The 21,059-nt window shown below is 37.7% G+C and overlaps 1 protein-coding gene across 21 annotated transcripts in view; it reads left to right on the top strand.

Annotated features, from left to right (window-relative positions):
- Positions 1–21,059, top strand: part of CDC42BPA (CDC42 binding protein kinase alpha) — a 324,447-nt gene that overhangs the window by 248,420 nt on the left and 54,968 nt on the right. For 6 of the 21 annotated variants that reach the window (XM_032862854.1, XM_032862850.1, XM_032862843.1 and 3 more), the window contains 4 exons: positions 7,141–7,246; positions 7,676–7,824; positions 9,369–9,460; positions 11,958–12,034. In XM_032862854.1, coding sequence (XP_032718745.1) covers positions 7,141–7,246; positions 7,676–7,824; positions 9,369–9,460; positions 11,958–12,034 — 424 coding nt within the window. Of the gene's footprint in view, positions 1–7,140; positions 7,247–7,675; positions 7,825–9,368; positions 9,461–11,957; positions 12,035–13,099; positions 13,148–20,353; positions 20,393–21,059 lie in introns of all 21 variants that reach the window. The other 15 variants (XM_032862852.1, XM_032862838.1, XM_032862844.1 and 12 more) reach the window with 6 other exon arrangements.

Raw genomic sequence — 21,059 nt, 5'->3', positions numbered from 1 at the left:
TAAAGCTGTTATTTAGAAATGGGCTAATATATTAGGGTGCCTGGGTGTCTCAGTCAGTTAAGTGTCCAACTCTTGGATTCAGCTCAGGTCATGATCTCAGGGTCGTGAGACTGAGCATGCTGTCAGACTCCACACACTCAGCACAGAGTCTGCTTGAGATTCTCTCTCTCCCTTTGTCCTTCTTCCTGCTTGTACTCTAAATAAATAAATAAACAAAATCTTAAAACAAAACAAAAATATGGGTTACTGTATTAGATAACTAATTATTAAAACCTAATAAGGTAAAAGTAAAAGGTATACTCCCTGATCTCAGAGTTCTTACCTACTTGAATGTTTAATCTGAGATATTCTGTCCCTGCTTAACAAGGCAAGAGTCTCAGACTCTCGAGTTTTTCAGTCTTGCTATATTAAAAAATGAAGGGATGCTGGAGACAGGAAGATGGTGGTGGAGTAGAAGGGCCCTAGGCTTACCTTGTTCCACAAATACAACTAGATAACTGTCGAATCATACTAAAACCCCCAGAAATTGGACAAAAGACTGACAAAACAAACTCCCCATTTAAAGAGAGAGAAGAGACCACATTGAAGAAGGTAGGAAGTGTGGAGGCATGGTTAAGGGAAGAAACAAATCCTGGCTGCTGCAGAAGAGAGGTACCCATAGTCACAGAGAAGGGCAAGAGGGAGGAACACACAGGGGAGTGCACAAGGAGAACACCTACCCATAGCCATTGTCTTGAAAATGAGAGGGGTTAAATTTCTGAGTTCTTGGAACCAGCAGGGATTGAAGACTGGAGTTTTAAAGGTCAGCAGGCTTGGCTGAAATAGAACCTGGAGAGTACTGCATTGCTCTTGGAAAGAAGGCAGGCAAATAACCTGGGGGCAGATGGCATGGAAACAGCAATCTGAAGAGTGCCTGGGCACACAGCGGGGCGGTTTTTTGTTCTTCTTGGAGTGCAGCCCGGAGAGACAGCATTCATGGAGAGACCTCTCTGAGAACAAAAGGAGCTGGTCGCACCATTTCCCTCCCTGGCCCCTCAGCGTAAACACAGGGCCACCTGTGGGAAGATACTGGCTGCCTAACTTGGCTCTACCAAGTCCCACCCCAGGTGCTCTGGTGGAACCGCCCTTCTCAGTCACACTTACCTCAGCTGTAGTGTGGTACCTCCTTCCCCCAAAGACTAGCACAAACCCTTGCCCATACTATGTCTCCTGACCAGGCAATTTTACAGGGCCTCTAGTCCAGTGGAGGTGGTGATAGGTCTCATTTCACAAGCAGACCAAAGCAAACATAGTGAAAACTTATTACATTCAGGCCAGGGATCAAACACTGCCCACAGCAGACAAGGAGACCCTCTGTAGATGACTGGCTTGAAGGACAGAGCAACCAAAACACAATAACAGAGCACAGGCAGCACACACTTGAGACACTCCCTAATATATCAGGCCCTGGGCATGACATGACCCCTTTTTCATAAGGCCATTACTCTCAGGAGCAGGAGACATAACTGACTTTTCTAACATAGAGAAGAAGGCAGAGACTTAAAAAAAATGAGAAGGCAGAAGAATTTATCCTAAGTGAAAGAACAAGATAAAGCCATGGCCAGAGATCTAAGCAAAATAGATATAAATAATATGTCTGATGGAAACTTTAAAGCAATGATCATAAAGATACTCAGTGGACTTCAGAAAACCACGGAGGACATCACTGAGACTTTTACCACAAAGATAAAAGTTTAAAAAAGAATTAGGAGGAGTGCAATAAACAAGATTAGAAACACACTTGATACAATGAACAGCAGGCTGGAAGAAGTAGAGGAATGAATTAATGACCCAGAAGTCAAGGTAATGCAAATCAGTGAAGCTGAACAAAAGAAAGAAGAATTACACAAAATGAAAATAGACTTAAGGAACTCAGTGACTCCATCAAATGTAATAACATTTGTATTTTTGGAGTCCCAGAGGAAGAAGAGCAAGAAGGGGAGCAGAAAATTTATTTGAAGAAATAATAGCAATAAACTTCCCTAATCTCGGGAAGGAAACAAACATGCAGATCTAGGAAGCAGAGAGAACTCCCATCAAAATCAACAAAAGCAGGCCCACACCAAGACATATTGTGACTGAATTTGCAAAATAAACTGTTAAGGAAAAAAATCTTAAAAGCAGCAAGACAAAAAGAAGTCGGTAACATATAAAGGAAAACCCATAAGGCTTGCAGGAGATTTTTCAACAGAAACTTGGCAAGGCAGAAGGGAGTGATAATGATATATTCCAAGTGCTGAGTAGGAAAAATCTGCAACCAAGGATACTCTCTCCAGCAAGATTCTCATTCAGAGTAGAAGGAGAGATAAAGAATTTCCCAGACAAACAACTAAAGAGTTCATGACCACTAAACGATGCCGTAAGAAAGATTAAAGGAGACTCAGTGGAAAGGAGATACCGGAAGTGACAATATGAAGATAAGAAGCAGAAAAGCAGTAAAAAATGAGTAGTGTTGTAAAAAAAAAAAAAAAAAAAAGGCAGTCAAAAAACTTATAAAAGAGGATACGAAATATAATAGCATATACCAAAACAAGTGAAGAAGAGGAGAAAAGAATGGATTCAAACTTTTAAACAGCTGTCAATATAGACTGCTGTATGCAGAAGAGGTTATAAAAAACCTCATGGTAACCATGTATCAAAATCCACTAATAAGCATGCAAAAAATAGAGAAATAAATCCAAATTTATCACTAGAGAAAATGAGCAAACCATGAAAGAGAAAGACAATAAAGGATCAGAAAAAGTTTCAGAAACAACCACAAAACAAGTAACAAAATGGCAATAAATACGTATCTGTCAATAACTACATTGGTTATAAATGGACTAAATGCTCCAATAAAAAGACATAGTGTGACACAATGGATAAATAAGGTCCATCTATATGCTGCCTGTAAGAAACTTACTTTAGACCTAAAGACACCTGCAGGGGATGGAGAAACATTTATCATGCAAATAGATGTCGAAAGAGGCCAGAGTAACAATACTTCTGTTGGACAAAGTAGACTTTAAAACAAACACTGTAACAGACAGATAAGGGTACTGTGTCATAATAAAAGGGTTAATCCAACAGGAACATGTAACTGTCATAAATATGCATCAGACATAGGAGCACCCAACTACATAAAACAATAGGAAACATAAACTAATCAATAGTAATATAATAACAGGGACTTTAACACCCCACTTACATCAATGGACAGATGATCAAAACAGAGCATCAACAAGCAAACAGTGTCTTTGAATGACACACTGGACCAGAGGGACATAACAGATATACTCAGAACCTTCCATCATAAAACATCAGAATATACATTTTTTCAAGTGCACATGGGACATTCTCCGGTATAGATCACATATTAGGCCACAAAACAAGCTAATGCACTTTTCAATATTATAGAAGGTAGGATAGCCTATAAAATATAGTAATCTGCCTTCAAGCAGCTTATAACATACCACTGAGAAGTTTAAAAACTAATGTGAGCAGATCTAGAGATTAGTTTTGAGACTTACATGTAAGTTACCCTGCGTATTACACAGTACTGATTTTCCTGTGGGAGCATGGAGTAGAGTTACCTCAGACTGGGTACTTGAGAAAGTTGGAGATAATCATTTGAACCTATAATGAATTTTCTGAAAACCCTGAGGTTAATAACAAGTCCTATATGTAGATTGACTGATTCTGTGTTTTCATATAAAACAGTAGAAAATATGATGAGTAAAGTTACTACTATATAGTTATGAATAATGGGTAAGAATTTGAACTTTATTTATAGGAGTAAGAGAAGAGGGTTTTTTAAAAGGATACTGGCATTGATTACATCTTGAGTTAGGAAGACAACTCTTACAGTGGTGTTCAGGGTGACATGGAGGGAAGTTTGGGGAAAACTGAATAAATAGAGAAGACCTTGTGGGAGAAGAATTTATAGGACTTAATTATGAAGGAGGATCAGGAGATGAGGAAGAATTTGTATTTCTGAAATTCTGAGTTAGATTAAGAAAATGATAACACTGAAGTAGGAAAGTCAGAGAAGGAGCCAACTTTGGCGAAGATAAAATAAATTTTGTTTGTGTTATTTTGCTTATTGGTGGGTCAGGGCTTATCCTTAAGACACCTCGGTACAGAAATGCACTTTTGAAGAGACTACAGAAAGGTTGTGGGTAAAGCATATAAATTTGGGGATTTAATCCCTAGTCAATAAAGCCATTGAAGTTGTTGAGAACGTTTTAAGGAGGAAAGAACGATAATATGGTAAGGGCAGCATATAGAAGGTAGAGGGCAGCTAGGAAGATGTATTCATAATCAGCGAAGGGTCAGGTATCAATAATAACACTTTTATTTCCCTTTATTTAAATTCCCTCACATTATTTGAACTGTTCCTCATTCATTAGTCTTCATTTATGGATAATCCTAGCTTGTACTGATTACAACATAGTATGTTCCAGACATTGGGCTGAAAAAATAGGGGATTCTCATTCAGTTATTACAACAGTCTTAAGAGGTAGGATCATTATCTCCACTTTGTAGGTGAGATAGCAGAAAGCTAGAAAGAGGTAAATGACTCAGCCCAAGTCCCACAGCTGGTGAGCAGTGAGTTAGGATTTGAAACAAGGTCTGTTTGACTCAGTCAAGTTCTTAGTCACCCTGTTGTGTGTGTACTACCTCCCTGACATTTTAAGGACCATATCTTATAGATATTCTCTGTCTCCCTTGTATGCCTCATGCAATGGTATTAATAACTATTTCTGCATTAATTATTTGGAAGAGCATGGGAGGAAAGGATTAGCTATGTCAGAAGACCAAAATAGATTGAAATTGGCCTTTTATAGTCGAGTAGTTATTTGAATAAACTGGTTTCAGCAAACTAGTTGAAGTAGAAATCAGACCTGAGAAAGTATGTAGGGAGTGAGGGGTTATATACTAGAGTCATTGGATAGGAGTTGTATCACAATGTCAGGGAGAGGGACTGGGACAGGAACCTCTCCGGATTAGAAAACGTCTGTGTGTGTTTACAATAGTAAATGGAAATGAAGAAATTGAAAACATAAGCTGTTTTCAGAGAAGGTAATTATTTGTATATATGTGGGATGAAGAATACACTTACATGACTTGGCCAAAGAAAAGGTGAGGGACTTAGTTGCCTCTACAATTAAAAAAAAAAAAGTTAAAATGAGCACAAGTCAGCTTCTCCAGATGGCCTAGAAGAAAGGGGAAGACAGTGCTGGGCTGTGGGAAGTGAGACTTTAAGGGTTAAGGTTGGAAACAGACAAATAGCAGTGATTCCGAAAAGGAATTGTAGGAGACCAGGAATTGTAGGAGACCGGGGCCCAGTCGAACTTAATTGGTAGGAGTTTGTAACTGACCTGTCTTTTTTTTTTTTTTTTAACCCTTTCCTTCATTTATTTTCTGTAGCCAAGAAAATAGATACAGCTTTAATAAAAACTTGAGACTTAGTGGGGAGACCACATGGGTCAGGGAATGTGAAGGTATTCAGCATGCAAATAAAAACATATTTATAAGAGATTGGGTTTTATTTGAAACATTAAACAGCATGACAGGCATGTACAAGAAGTTACTGCTTTCCGGAGTTAAGGAAACCTGCAGGAAGATGCATGAGCCAAGATGGCCATGGTAGGGCACTAAAGCGGTGCTGGTTGGGGCCAATTAGCCTGGCCCTTTCAGTGATAATACAGTTTTCTTAAGTGTCTTTCTCGGTACTCTAAAAACTGTAATCTTCCTTCATCTCCACTTATTTTTTATCCTGTAGCTCAGATGATTAAATCAAAAGGTCGTGGTAATTTGTGATATCCAAAGTTAAGGAATTTTAAAGGAAACTGCCTCCCACTACACAAACAATATTTTCTAAAATCATTTTCCTTTAAAAGGCCATGAAAATATATACATGTATATAGAGCCTGAAGATATGTAACGAACTAGGCTGGGCACATTTTTACAATGATTGTATCGCTTTTATTGTTAGATTGTTTTACTTGTCCTCCAGTACACCTTCCCATCTAAGAGAAAAGAGAACCAAATCCCTTTTAAAGGGCCTCTTTAAGATATATGAATAGAGATATATGAATTTGACTCCTCAGGAGTTGAAATTCTAAAAGATGTTAAAGCCAAGTCCAGGATTTCAGTTTGTCTGCTTTATGCATCAGATACTCACGGATAAACCTGAAATATACTTTCCTCATAACTATTCAGTGGCCTCAATTGTATTCATGAGAATAGCCAGCCTTCCCAAAGGCAAAGAGTGTTCCCCAGAGTGTATTAGAATACTCTTCTAAGCACTGCAGACTTCAACTCCTCTTTTTTTCTTTGTGCCAATTATAGCATTCTATATACTAATTGTTTTCCTTCTTCTTTAGGTTAGGACCTTCTTTTATAGATTTTCATATGCTGGCAGTGCTTATCCTTGTCTTGCCCTTGTTTTGAAGGAGATGTAATAAAATACAAACTTACTCTTGATAAATTCTGAAATGTAGAAAAAATGTCATTGAATATAAATTGGAAATATTTCTATCTAGGATCATAATAGTTGCATCAGCAAGATAGTCTTAAGACAGTTACGAGTTTCAGTAAGCTTTAATCTTTTCCTTTTGGTTGGTATTTTATTGACCATTTTAGAAAACAGAGGAGCTTTATTGCAGTACAACCCTGATTTTTGCAGAATATTTTACTTTAAACTTTTTAAATATAGGGTACTTTAGTTTTTAAAATGATGAGTTTTGTTTTCATAAGATAAAATGGCAGGACCCAATTACTGAGAAATCTTAATATTCTTTAGAAATCATGTATATATGTGTGTTTTTAATATTAGATTAAAAGAGTATTCTTTGGTTCAAGGGCGAAATTTCACTAATTTATCAGGTACAAGTAATTTGAACTTTCCTAAACGTGGCCAGCTTTAATTCTTAGATAACTGAAACAGTTTAGTAAACCTCTTCCCCCTTGTTGTCAGGCAGTAGTGCTGTGGTAGACCTTTTGAAAGAAGACATTTCAGTTATTTCTTGTATGAGGCTTTAAAAACACTGTATTTCTCCCTGAGGTTTTTCTGTTTGTGTTACTTTTGTCCTTTATCTATATGTGTATGTATTCCAGGGTCAGTGATGAAAAGGATGCACGAGGGTATCTCCAGGCCTTAGCTTCTAAAATGACTGAAGAGTTGGAAGCTTTGAGAAATTCCAGCTTAGGTGCTCGAGCAACAGTAAGTTCTGCCATTTTGCCTGGAGAATTACCATAAGGGGTGGGTAGGGAGGCTCAACACACTCTAATAAATCGGAACACTTTTATCAGTTTGTCTAGGGTTTAGTTCCCTGGAAGGTTTTTCATGAGAATTCACTTAGTCCAAGTCTTTGCCAGTTTAGGAAGTCATAACATATCACTGCTTAACCGTAACTCGTATAGTAGCCGTTATTGATAATAATGATGAAAAAATAAACTCCTTTATGTGTGGGTCTACAATTATTGCTGAATTTAGAGAAAAATAATATATTTTCACAAGCAGTGTTTCATTTCTGTTCTGTGATAAGAGAAAGTAGTGCTTTTAAGTAGTTTCTAAACTTACTTGCATTAGTGAATTTAAACATTAAGGAAAAAATAGGATGGGGCTAACAACAGTTATATTATTTGGTAGGATATGCCCTGGAAAATGCGTCGTTTTGCAAAATTGGATATGTCAGCTAGACTGGAGTTGCAGTCAGCTCTGGATGCGGAAATAAGAGCTAAACAGGCCATCCAAGAAGAGCTGAATAAAGTTAAAGCAGCTAACATCATCACAGAATGGTAAGGTTGAATGATAGAGTCTACTAGAATAATTTCTAAGGTGGTCGAAAAGTATTTGGGGAGAAGTTTCTTATTTATTTCATACGTATCGCTTTTTTCTTTTAAGTAATGTCCAGAAAAATTTATGGACATTTGAAAATGAATAGATGTTTTTAAACCTTATTTGCAGATACAGGATTTTAATATAACCTTGTTTTCCTCTGACTTATCCATAAAGTGGAATTAATAGTGCTAATTAATATTTTATTATTTATTTTTCCCCTTATTGGTAAAATTTAGTTGACTCTCAAATTCTCTTCCATTAAATTCAAAATTCTCTCCTTTACAGGAGTATCATATTTGTATAAAAAAGCAACATATATTCAGGGCAAAATACAGTCATCTGGGGATTCTGGCCTCTACCGTAGATCTTTTACAAAAGAGGTTTTCTTGATAATAAATTTCAGAATAGTATAACAAATTCTAATTATTTCTTCCTATTCATTTATGCCTTAAGAAAAAGTATATTCCTCCAGTCTGAGATAATCCTGGATAACGCCATTCCTTCAAGCCTCATTACAACAGTAGAGCAACTTATACTCTGAATAAATAAATGATAAAATGAAAATCTTAATTGGATTGGAGATACCCATGGTTCAAGAATAAGTCTGTATTGGTGATATGGAGAAACAGTAGAAAGTTTGTGTTACAAATCAACATATAAATAGAAAAATCCATTTGGTGCTGGAATAGCAGAGTTCCAGAAGCATTCATCGTGAAAAGAAATATAACCCCATAAATTCCGTTTGTAATGGTATGAAGCCTTAGTCCTTAAACTGTAATCATTAATGTTTTGAATCCAATTAAAGGTCAGCTGTCTTGGCACCCCACTGAATTATAAACTCTTGTTACAAATAATCCAGACATAAGTATGTTTTGCGTAAATGTGCTAGGATGACATTGAAAATGCAAGAGAACGTTTCCTGGAGAATGTGAGTTGATCCTAGTACAAAGAGCTGCTCAGTGTCATTCTGTGTTGCAGTTAGAACAAGTGTGAGCTGCCTTCCCGTGCTTGGGACGCAGGCGTTTGCACATTCGCTCATAAACCAGACTGTGAATAAAACTGGAAACTACAGATGTACTCATAAAAATGGTCCACTTTCATGGTTCTCTGTGGAAGAGTCTAAGAAAATCCTTAATTTAACCTCTGATTTTATGACATTTTAAGATCAAATCATTTAGCTCCGAGTCAGCATCTTTTTCTGTAAAAGGCCAGATACTAAATATTTTCATCTTTGCGGACCCTATTGTCTCTGTCCACTCAACTGCGCTGTTGTGCAAAAGCAGCCAGAGACGATCTGTGAGTGAATGAGTCTGGCTTGTTGTGGTAGAAGTTGGTTTGTGCAGCAGTAGGTGACCAGTGGGACTTGTCCTTCCTGCGGTGGTTTGACTTCCCTGACTTGATGAGACTGACTAAACCAGGAAGCTCTGACTACGTACTGTAGGATGGCTCACTAACCAGCAGTAAGAATAATGACATTTTTCCTTTTTTTCCCTTACTGAAGTAAACTAAAAGATTCAGAGAAGAAGAACTTGGAGCTACTCTCAGAAATCGAACAACTGATAAAGGACACTGAAGAGCTTAGATCTGAAAAGGGTATGAGAATGTGTTTTGCATCAATCAGGGCTTATTCTGTTGTGAATGTATTTTATTACCCGAGCATCTGCGTACATGGAGGTCGGAGAATCGTTCACACTAACCACGCTGGTACTCACTGATGGATATGTGTATGCGTATGTGACACTCACTCTCGCTAGACTGGTCTCAGAGTCCTTCTGTTGTACTTAATATACCTGGCTTAAAGATTTGATAGTAACAGAAAAACTCACTTTGCCATAAATTGGACTGTTTTTTTATTTTTTCAGTGCCATGGATAATTTCACAAATAAGATTTTTGTGATTGGAAAAAAAACTATTTTTTTATACTTTATACTCTTTTTCAAATGGTGTAAGATTCACTTCCAGGGTAGTTGAGAAAACAATGTGTGAAGTAACTAAAGATTAATCTAATCCTGTGTTAGAAGGCAATTCAGCGACGAACTGTTTTGGCACTTCATTGTTTTCTTCCACGTTTGATTCTTAAACCGCCTGTCTTGCGGGATTTCTCAGGATTTATTCCCATTTTCTTGAAAGCATTACCTGAGCATGTTTCCATCAATGTGAAAAGTAACTCAAAGTGCGTGGCGGCTATTACAGGAAGTTCTTAAACTTCCTTTCCATAATGTGGGCATTAAGAACCTGAGGATTTAATACAAAGAAATTCAGAATGTTGTTTTCTCAATGAAGGGATCTCTCCTATGCAGTTATTAGAAATTCATAGTCCTGGGGTGCCTGGGTGGCTCAGTCTGTTGAGCATCTTACTCTTGATCTCAGGTCGTGAGTTCAAGCCCTGCATTGGGCTCCACGCTGGTCATGGAACCTACTTTAAAAAAAAAAAAAAAGAAAGAAAGAAATTCATTGTCCTGACAAAGTCAGTATTCCTGACTGAATAGTGAACTAATTTAATGGCTTTACGTTATGCATACATTATGTGATGCTCCCCTATTTCTCAGTCCTGTGACACAGTGATATCTAGCTTGTTGGGTCTCTGCCTCTGCTTTTTAAAAATTGTGGAGAAAAAATAAAATTGTGGGGGAAAGAGAGGGTATCACATAAACCAGTTGACATGAAAAACCCTTAAAAGTCTTAGATGTTCAAAAAATTTTTGAATTTCCTAGTGAACTAGAAAGGAACGGACCCAGCAGAAGTGAATTAGGAATTCACACTGAGCACAAGGCTTCACACTAAATTGAGAATCAAGCAGAGTTTTCAAACATGAAGAGTGGAAGGGAGCTGCATTATTTAATGTGTAGAGGAAAAAGAATATGTAAGACCTGGAGGACCTGTAGCCCGAAAGGCAGTTTATACAGAAGAGAGACCAGTGCAGAGCGTGACTAACACGCCTCATGTTACTGACTGCATCATTTTTAGAACAGATCTAAACTTGCAGAAGAAATAACTTAAGTTTATCATATTGTTTTATGAAAGCATGTTAACCTATAACTTTTATTTGGATTTAGAACATTGTAGAATAATAAAGTTTTACTTTATGTTGTAACATCATGTACTAGACTATTTAACTATAATATCATATTTATATAATGAAGGCAAGGATATTTTTTCTGCTGTGTTTACTAATATATCCTGGTATCTAGACAAGGTTTTGGCACATAATAGGCTCTCAGTAAATATTTATTGACTGGATGAATTTCTGAACATAGTGCCTCATCTGGCATCTGTGATGTTTGTTAATAGAGAGTAGTATGAAAGCCACACAAATTAGCTGATGTCACTTCCTAAGGATATGGAATGAAAAATGGGTGCTTGGTTGTTTCTGCTTTTTCCTCGTTAGTATTTATCATTGTATACATATTTTAAGAATTATTTTGGAAATTATGCATTTGAAGTTAATACCATAACCAGCAAATAGGCATCAACTTTTAAAACTTTATCTGAGAAAAACTAGGGTATGAGTGATTTATTCTATCAATAAAACAATACCTGAAATAAAACTGAGGCCTTGACAAATGTTTTTTCATAACTAAATACATTTGTTTTCTCACTACATTATTATAAGAGATTATTTATATTAGTACATACTATATATGTTTGTACATATATAGTATGTATATATTAGTATGAGTATATATTAGTACATACTATATATAAGCTATATGTTTGCTAAGAGTTTTTCAAAACAGAAACCTTGTTTGGTGATAAATTAGCTGAGAAAAATCAGACATAACCATGTTTTTAAAATTCTCCCAAGTCTACCAGGGTTTACTGTGTTTCTTATGATGTGCTATATGGGAAAAGAAAGAAATTCAAGACCTCAAGTCAGGAAACAAGTATGTCCTGGAGACTGATAGAACTGTTAAGTGATATTCTAAGAAACAGTAATATAGTTTATTAAACATGTAGAGTTAATAGTATTTTTCAACTTTAAAATATGGTAGCTTGTGAACAGCTCTTAATAGACGCAGACAGGAGAGGTTATCCATTAGAATTAGTTTAAACTGTTCTAGTTTTAAAAAAAGTTGCTGCTGTCTTCTAGGTATAGAGCACCAAGACTCACAGCATTCTTTCTTGGCATTTTTGAATACGCCTACCGATGCTCTGGATCAATTTGAAGTAAGTATTAAGCTTTTCAAGTATTCCCTGCGGTCCATTTAAAATTCACTTTGTGATTTGAAATTTATTCGCAATGAAACTGTTTTATTGCCTCCCACATAAAAGGACCTAGAATCTAAACGTGTTAGGAAAAGAGTATGTTCTGCATTCTTACAGAAACTATAATCACATTTGTATTTAAAACAGATCTAAATATGAGAGTTGTAATATTTAAAAGAAATTTCATCTCTTCCCCTGAGTGTTGGCAGAACAAATCCGAACACCTGAAATAATTTTGACACTTATCTTTTTTATCCCAAGCATAGAGCCGCAATTTAAAAAAAAAAAAAAGTGAAAAAGGTCAAATCTCACAATAGGGCAATGCTGGGTCTGGCTCCAAATCAGTTCGATTATTTTAGAAGTTTACAATAGGAATACTTTTTGTTAAAAGTATTACATAGAGTGTATTAGGCAGTATATTTCATAATAATCAAAATAGTGACTCTATGACTGTCCTTCTTTGGGGCTTAAATGCTTTAAGGGGTAAAAAAAATAATTTTCTGATATAAAGTATATTTTTGTCTCAGAAAATTCAGGTTAGTGATTATATCTTTGTTAAACAAATAATCACAAGTCTCTACGCAGAGCACTGTTCTAGGTGCTGGATGGAGATAGAGTAGTGACGAAATTCATCAAGTCCTGTTCTCAGAGAGGTTACGTGCCAGTGGGAACAGCTAGAGGCCAAGAGATTCTGCTACTCGCTTGTAATTATTACCCTTCTAAAGTGCTTCGTTTATTTGAGTATTAATGATTTGCCATGCGCTTCATCTTACTATATTTTGGGCACAATGTATGCATTATATTTCATTCCTTTGGGAAAGGAAAAAAGAACCACGCTTTTAAAAATAATTAATGGATTTCTAAGTTTCTTGACAAACGATGCCAATGACTGCTTTTCTCATTTATTTATTTGAATTAATGTCATTTGCCTTTCAATTGTTTTACAAGATTTTTGATTTATTATTTGTTCTTATTAAATTGCTTCATCCATATTTTCTATTTTTTATTGCTGTATTCGTTAAATAGGATTCCTTTTCTTCTTCCTCATCTTCACTGATTGATTTTTTGGATGACGTAAGTCTTTGATTTTCAAACCAATGCATCCTTCAGTAAAAGACATCAGTGAATTGAATTGAAGAATTTTGCCTAGTAATGCAGTCAGTTTTAGAAATATCATACCTGTTAATTTATTTGTGAGACAAAATTTGCTTCTTATCTGAAATATAATGAAGAGTTTATCTTTATTAAACATAAGAAAGTGAAAATGTACTTTGAAAAATGCTTTGGCCATCAGAGAATCTTTATTTCCTTTCTTTGCAACAATTCTGAAGACTGGAAGGCTTATTTGATTATTGTAACTATATACATATGTTTATAAAAATGCTCATTTTTATATTTCATGGTGATTTCTATTTCACATTCCCCTTTTTGGCACTTTGCCATTTTTCTCTGTTTGAAGTAAACTTCTGGTGGTAAAATCAAATCATAATATCTGAGTACAAATCAGTTTTTAATGCTGACAGAATTTCACTTACAATGTGGAAATGATTTCGTTAACATATGTGCTACATGCACTATAAATTGACTGCACTACCATTTTCTCTCCTAAATTAATAATATCCATTTGATAATTTAGAAGTCCCTAATGTATATTATTCATTCTGTTTACTCAAATACCAAATGTACGCATTCTCTCTATTCCACATTAAATTCCACATTAAAAATCCTTGTCATGTCGAACATATAACCTTTCTAGAAACTGGAAAATAAAATGGGTTCAAATGCAAATGTTCTACATAGCACCAGTTTTTCAACCAGGGAAATTTTTGTATGTCTGATTCTTTGTGTTTTGCTAAACATAATTCTTATATTCAGAAAAGTATTTCGTATAATTGTCCACTTAAGAAAACTCTTGATCTAGATTTTTTTAAAAAATTTTTAAGTGATTTTTTTTTCTTTGAAATATTGTACCCAAGTGTACTCCTTTCCATTCTGAATGGAAGCTATTTCATTATTCTTGAGACAGTTGTTTTAGTTAATTCTACAGTGCAATAAAAAGGACTGTCTTAAGGTATAATAGTATTTCATGTTATAATCTACTGTATATCTCACTGTACTAAAATATTCAATATAGTATGTCCATAGAAACATCTTTCACTTGAGAGAGAATGGGAAGTTCAAATAAATTATTTTAACTTCCTTCCACTAGATAGAAAACATCCCATTTTTTTTCTAACAAACTCTTCTCTGCATTCCGTTTTCTCCCACAAAAACAATGAATGTAGAACCTAGAAGTTGTATGTATTTTGACAGATAGTTTCGTTCTGCTCAACCCAAGGGCTGTAGGAATGTGCGCTGTCCGGCGCCCGCCTTGTCTCTGCTCTCTTGGCCGCTGCCTGTAGCGAAGAAGCCTCCTGCCTTCAGTTTCCTCCGGGGAGGAAGCTTTCTTATCCTTCACCCGCTAGCACTCAGCCTAAGTGCAGTTCACATGTAACACTGGGTTTCAAACCAGCACAAAGGAACTCCTATCATAAGGGGAAAAGGAGTTGAGTTGACACATGCTGAATCTTTGTGAATCAGGCTTTAGCTCTTAAAAAGCCTGGTTTTTCCTTCATTTGCTTCCTGAGTTCTCTTCTTCCAGTTTATTGATTAAGTGCATAAGGGGACTCAGATGCTGCCTCAACCACTTTCTGGGTGTATGGTTGGGAGCGAGTTCCCTAACCTTTCCAATAGGTGAGCCCCAGTTTGCTCATCAGAAGAGCAAGGATAATAGTAATAGTGGTACTGCCCCAGAGGTTGTGTGCGAATTTAAAGAAACAAGGTGTGTAGAGCCCTCAGTAACACTGGTTATTGTTTCCTTATTCGTAATAGGCCGTTCACCTCCCTTCCTGCATTCCCTTTAGCTTTCTTTCTTGTCCGGGAATCCAGTATGGCTTAAATGTTTCCTTGGCCTTCTGCTCGCCTTCCACCCCCCACCAGTCCGAGTCAGTGTTCTCCCCACTTGTCCAGCCACAGGTTCGCTGCACAGTGAGGCTTGCATGTCAGGGAGAAGGGCAGAGTAAACGCCCGTTTAAAAAAAAAATTGCTTGTATTCTTCATATTTTACTGCATAAACCTCTGTTTATAGTTGATGATTATGACTGCTCTTCCCAGAGTTATTATTCATTTCATTCTCAAAGCTGGAGTAGAGTGATGTTTTGAAAAATGGTATTTGATCCTCGGCATGCTTGCGTTTGGAATCTGGGATGCTTAGTGTGAAACCCCACTTCTGGTACTTTCTTTCTCTTCGGCACTTGGAAGCTTAAGGAATAGAATCAACCTTGATTGTTCTTTGCACAAGAACTAGTTAAGAGTGTTGAGCAAGACTGCCCCCCACCCCTGTAGTAAGTGGATTATAAACCTTAACTAATGCATACAACGCATCCTCCAGTCATTCTTTCTCATTTCTATTTCCGAGAAATAGATGACATTGAAGACCTAGAATTTGAATTGCAGCAGGAACTTGTAGGTTTAGTAAGGGGTAAAGCCGGAATTCAGCCAGATTGCAGAAATGAAACGTTCTTTGGTGTCCATACACCATAGATCTTGCCCATCTGCTCCCTGTGGCCTAGTGACCTCATACTGCCCTCTGATTCTCTAGAACCATACCACCAGCACATCCCCTCCTCCAAAATGATGCTTTTTTCCTTAAACCTCTTTATGGGTCTATTAACACAATAATTCTTTTTACATGAAATTGTACCGAGAATCACTCTCCCACCTCCAATTTTTCCTCAGTGTGTTTTGCTTGTTAGTTCAAAATTTAAGTGAATGCCAGAATTTCTAGCAATATGGGAATACATTTGGAGCCGTGGGCTTCCCTGTTAAGTTGCGTGGTTTAGACAACTTTCTGGTGAGTCGAGTTTCCAGCAAAAGCAGCCTTGACAGGAGAGCAATGTATGCGACCCAGGTCCTTCCTCCCCCCTCACCCCCAACTCAGGTGAAGCAGAAGATGGTCTTAGCACCTTGCTTCTGTAATTCAGGACAACTCGGGTAGCTGGGCTTTTCTCCATGTAGAATCCTAGGCTTCTGACAGAGAAAAGAACCACAGAAAATATTTAGTCCAGTGCTTGTAACTGTGGTTGATCACAGCATTCTCCCATTAGTGGATTATTTACCCCCCCATTAGTAAAGCTTTAGGATTCTCTCTTTGTAGGAATAGAGAAGGGTTCGCAACAGGGTTATGGATGATATTGTTTAGGGCAGATAAGGGGGTGGTTTAGTTCATGGTAAACTGACGTCACTCTGACCACTTTATGTCTTGGATCAGGCATTTCCCAGTGCGGTGAGACACCAGTGATGGCAGTGAAATGGACTCCAGGGTCCTTCTGCTGTGGAAATCATTTCCTCTTGAACTTGTCTTTTCTTGAAGCCCCATACACCCAGTCCTAGGCTACCTGGGGGGTGGCTCCATGTTAGGCCACCCCCAAACAGGGTGAGGGGCAGGCGGAGTCAGTAGCTTGGGCTCTTCCCCATCTGTTCCCTGCATCGCAGTGGCCGGAAGTCCGGGGATGGTCAGACCGGCTTGCAAACTTTCCATCCTGTTCTGGTCATTTTCTTCTTTTTGGTTGAGCCCCCAAAATACTTGGCTTGACTGTATTAAAGGTCATACTAATTATAGTCCTATAAGTGAACTACTTGTTCTTTATATTTGGTAAACATATTGTCATTTATTAAATCAATGCCAGGTATGTTTTGAGTTTTATTTAAATTATAATTCTACGCTCTGCTCATATGGGCCAAATTCACAAAAAATGGGAATTGCCCTCTCACCTGGCAAATGAGAGTATGCCAGCTTGCTTTCTGGAGGCCATCTTACTCTGGTGTACTGAGGAGAGAGTAAACCAAGGAATTAAAGGTGTAGAATGAAAAGTTCAGACATGAAGGAATAGAGTTAGTCCCAATCGTCCCAACTGTCTGGTCCTCCTAACACTGCTCTCTTATATCCTGGCATATGACAAGAAGCAAGTATCTGAGAGTATTGGCAGGCCAAGTTCTACTCCTTGTTTGGCTCTGTAATAAAATCTTGCCAACATGTCCTAAAATATTTAATTGCATTCCTGGCTCCTAGCTTCCTTCTCTCATCTCTTGCTTTTAGCATCATCGCCCCCCCCCCCCCAGCTTCTTTAATAATCTATCATAACCCATCACAGAAATCTGAGGTATGACAGCAATGTGTAGCTGTATCTGGGGAAAGTTGATCAGACGGGAGAATCAATGGAAAATAGAATTTTAAAATATACATTATGAAGATCTTTTAATCCTGTGACCCAGACCAGGCCTAGATCCTTCTGAGAAATTGTGGCAGTCCTGGTATTTCCTCTTTCCTTTTCTTTTTTTTTAAGATTTTATTTATTTATTTGACAGAGCATACAAGGAAGGGGAGCAGCAGGCAGAGGGAGAAGGGGAAGCAGACTCCCTCAGACCAGAGAGCCCGATTAGGGGCTTGATTCCCGCACTTTGGGATCATGACCTGAGCTGAAGCCATACACTTAACCAACTGAACCACCCAGGCCCCCCCTGATATTTCCTCTTTCAGTTTTTTTTTTTTTAATCTTCCATCCACATATTAAATACAACCCAAACTAAAACTCTTCCATTTCAGAAGATTGTAATATGCAGTCCTTCCCTAATTTAGGCATCATTATGTATTATTTTATATATACAATATGTTTTTATTGTATATTATATATTCTAACATATTTAGACAATCTAGAGAGAAAGAACCATGACTACCTAGTCTTTTACTCTTCAGTATCTTACTTTAAAAGGCCTTTGGAATTCATTAACTGAATCTTAAAATCTATTTGCCAGATTATTTAAGATAAATTACTTCTGGGGCGCCTGGGTGGCTCAATGGGTTAAAGCCTCTGCTTTCAGCTCAGGTCATGGTCCCAGGGTCCTGGGATCGAGCCCCGCATCGGGCTCTCTGCCTGTCAGGGAGCCTGCTTCCTCCTCTCTCTCTCTCTCTCTCTCTCTCTCTCTCTGCCTGCCTCTCTGCCTACTTGTGATCTCTCTCAAATAAATGAATAAAATCTTAAAAAAAAGATAAATTACTTCTTTTGGTTTCTGCTTATGTGCTTACTTCCATAATCAACCAGAAATTTATAGTGGCAGTTTTACACCAGATATAAAATGCAGTTTCAATGGTAAACGAAGACAGCATACTGCTTTCTAGCATATGCTGGAAGACCAGTTTCACTGTTAGTAGAAAACTGTGCTTGTGAGAGTGTGTATAAGAGAAAGTGTGTGTAGTGTGTGTTCCTCCAATTGTATTATCAGGAAATAGTCGAATTTCTCCTTCTCTATAGAAAATATAAATATCGCTCTCTGACTTCCAGGTAGACCCTTTAGGAAGAACATTATTCCTATGGTAATTTCATACCATTATTAGCTTTATATTGTGTCAGCCTGGACACTGTTGTCCTTCATATGCAGGGCTGGTTTTGAGAGACATGTTGACTTGTTTTTAGCATAGTGGCAATATAGTTACTTTGAGCTACTCCTGCCTCTCTTCATGGTTTCAGCACACTCCCGACTCTGGTCTAGAAGTGTAGGGATACCCAAAAAGTAAAGATATCTCTGTTTTAAACATCTCAGCATGTTCTATACTTTGTAGTTTGCACAGTGGTTGCTGCTAGGATAAATCCAATATAGAAGTAGGCCTAGAAATGCTTCTCTTGCTGTTAGAAAACAAATCTATAGTTAGACTGCGCCGAGTAGAAAGCGACGAATGCCATAAGAAATAATTAGGTATAAAGTATTGCAGAATGTCAGAAGGATTCGTTCAGTATTTATGAAGGATTTTTACATCTACAGGCTTTATGATAAGCATGTTGCAGATCCTCAAGGATCTGAATCTGATGGAAAAAGCACACATGTAAATAAATAATTGTAACGCAATTGGGAGAAGCACGATGATAAGAGGTACAGACTGTCTGTCATGGAGTGTAAAGGAGAGCTACCTGACCAGCCTGGAAGGCTGCAGAAAGGCTTTCTGAGAGAACTGAGGGCTGAGCAGGTCCTCGTGGAGGGACAGGTATGGCCCGCAGAGTAAGAGGAGCTGAGAAAGACGGGTGTGTGCTAGGCAGGCAGCCTGTGGTTAGGGAGGGGAGTTCTGCTTAAAGCAATAGGAAGGACTGGACGAAAACACAAAAACTTCCTTAGGAACCTGTAGGCTTCCTAATCCTGGTTTGCTGTTAGCTCTTTGGGACACCGTATTCAGGTCACCCGCCTTCCGAGTCTCCTAGAAAGAAATAAAGGTTTCTGCACACCAGTCTGGCAGAGTTGTACAGATGACACCGACTACCTGGAAGGGTGTTTCTTATCCTTCCAGTTTTCTCTGAGGTCCGTAGCCCCTGTAGGTCAGTTTATAAATTCCCTCCTCTAGATCCCACTATAAATCCCCCCTGCCACTCAGCTTCCCAGAGAACTCTGCTGCTAACCTCTGTCACAGTGTTTGTGACACTGATGGCCTGGTGTCTTCCCCACCAGTCTGTGAACCTGACCTATTGCAAACCCTCAATAGATGTTGGGATCTGTTGAATCTAGGGAATTGCCAGAGGCAGATACAGCTTATATTTATAAAATTCTGCTATTCACACATCACCAAGTTCCAGACACTTGGGAGACATTTCAGTTCCGTTATTACCTACTTACTGTTATTGCTGCTTTTTCCTAATTACTTAATCTTTAATGTCTGAAAGGTGAAGGTCCTTCTTGACTTGAACCTAATGTCTCGTCAGGTTGGACAGTATTGTTGAAGTAACTTTTTGTTTTAATTCTTTATCAGTAGTCCTGAAGGCCTAATTTAGCTTTTGTCATTTAAAAGCCTCATCTTTGAAAACCAGAAGAATTTGGTAGGTAAAAGACTGTATTTTATTAAATGCCATCTGGCAGTAAACCAGAATTATTTGGATCCTTTTTGTTCTCACGTTTTCAGTTGTTCCTCCCAACCTTTGCAGAAAAGGAACTGCCCATCGCTTGATGGAGCATTATTTTGTGGGTCACTGTTGCCTGGGGTCCTGTGAAAGCTTGACTGTCATTGCAGACCGAGTCTGAGCAACGGTTTTTTTACTGTCCTATCCTCCAGTTTTTCCCGAAAATACACGTACTTTCAGCCTATCAAAAACTTTGTCTTTATGTGTATGTGGATATACTTTGTCTGTTAACACAGTGATAGCCATCGAGAGTCACGTGTGAGTATTTGTAACATGTCGTATTCTCCTTTCTTTGTTGAAGCGCTCTCCGTCCTGTACTCCAGCTAGCAAAGGCAGACGTGTAAGAAACTACTGCACTGTGTGTTCCCACCCCATGCCCTCCACCCTGTCCCCTACCCTTCGTGCCTGTGGTTGCGGAACACGCTAACGTCTCCGTGGCAGACTCCTGCCCTTACTGCATGCTGTGTGCGGCTGCTCCCGCTATCGCTACGCTGCCTTTCTGCATTTTCTTTTTTCTTTTTCTTTTTCTTTTTTTTTTTTTTTTTTGGCTTTGGCCGTAAAGCTTTAGGAATGTTCGTATAAATTTCAGTAACCAAACTACTATAAAATTATAAAATGTCTTTTAAATTTTTACTAGGGGGAAAAAAGTGATCCTAACATATGCTTTCCAAATTCATCACCTACAAAGTATAAATGAATTTCTAAATAAGAATCTGATATAAGCAGATATGTAGAGATTTCCTAGAGATTTTAATTATGTGGAAAAAAGACATTGATGATACGTATTATGTAGAATTCAAAAGAATTTGGGGCAACTTACAGATCTTACTGACTATAATTTTTAGTAAATCAGTTCTGCAAAAATCTTTGATAGATTATTTGATGTAGTTCAGAGGAAGATCCCTAAATATATTTATAGATTTGAGGCAATAATATTAATAATAAATCGTTTCTACTCTAAGGTGTTTCCAAGATTTTTAACAATATCGTGACACTGTATATATTGA

Source organism: Lontra canadensis, unplaced genomic scaffold (assembly GCF_010015895.1).
Source record: "Lontra canadensis isolate GAN:19392208 unplaced genomic scaffold, GSC_riverotter_1.0 scaffold24, whole genome shotgun sequence".
Classification (NCBI taxonomy): Eukaryota; Metazoa; Chordata; class Mammalia; order Carnivora; family Mustelidae; genus Lontra; species Lontra canadensis.
Note: the sequence above shows the minus strand (reverse complement) of the source record. Positions and strands in the feature narration are given on the sequence as shown.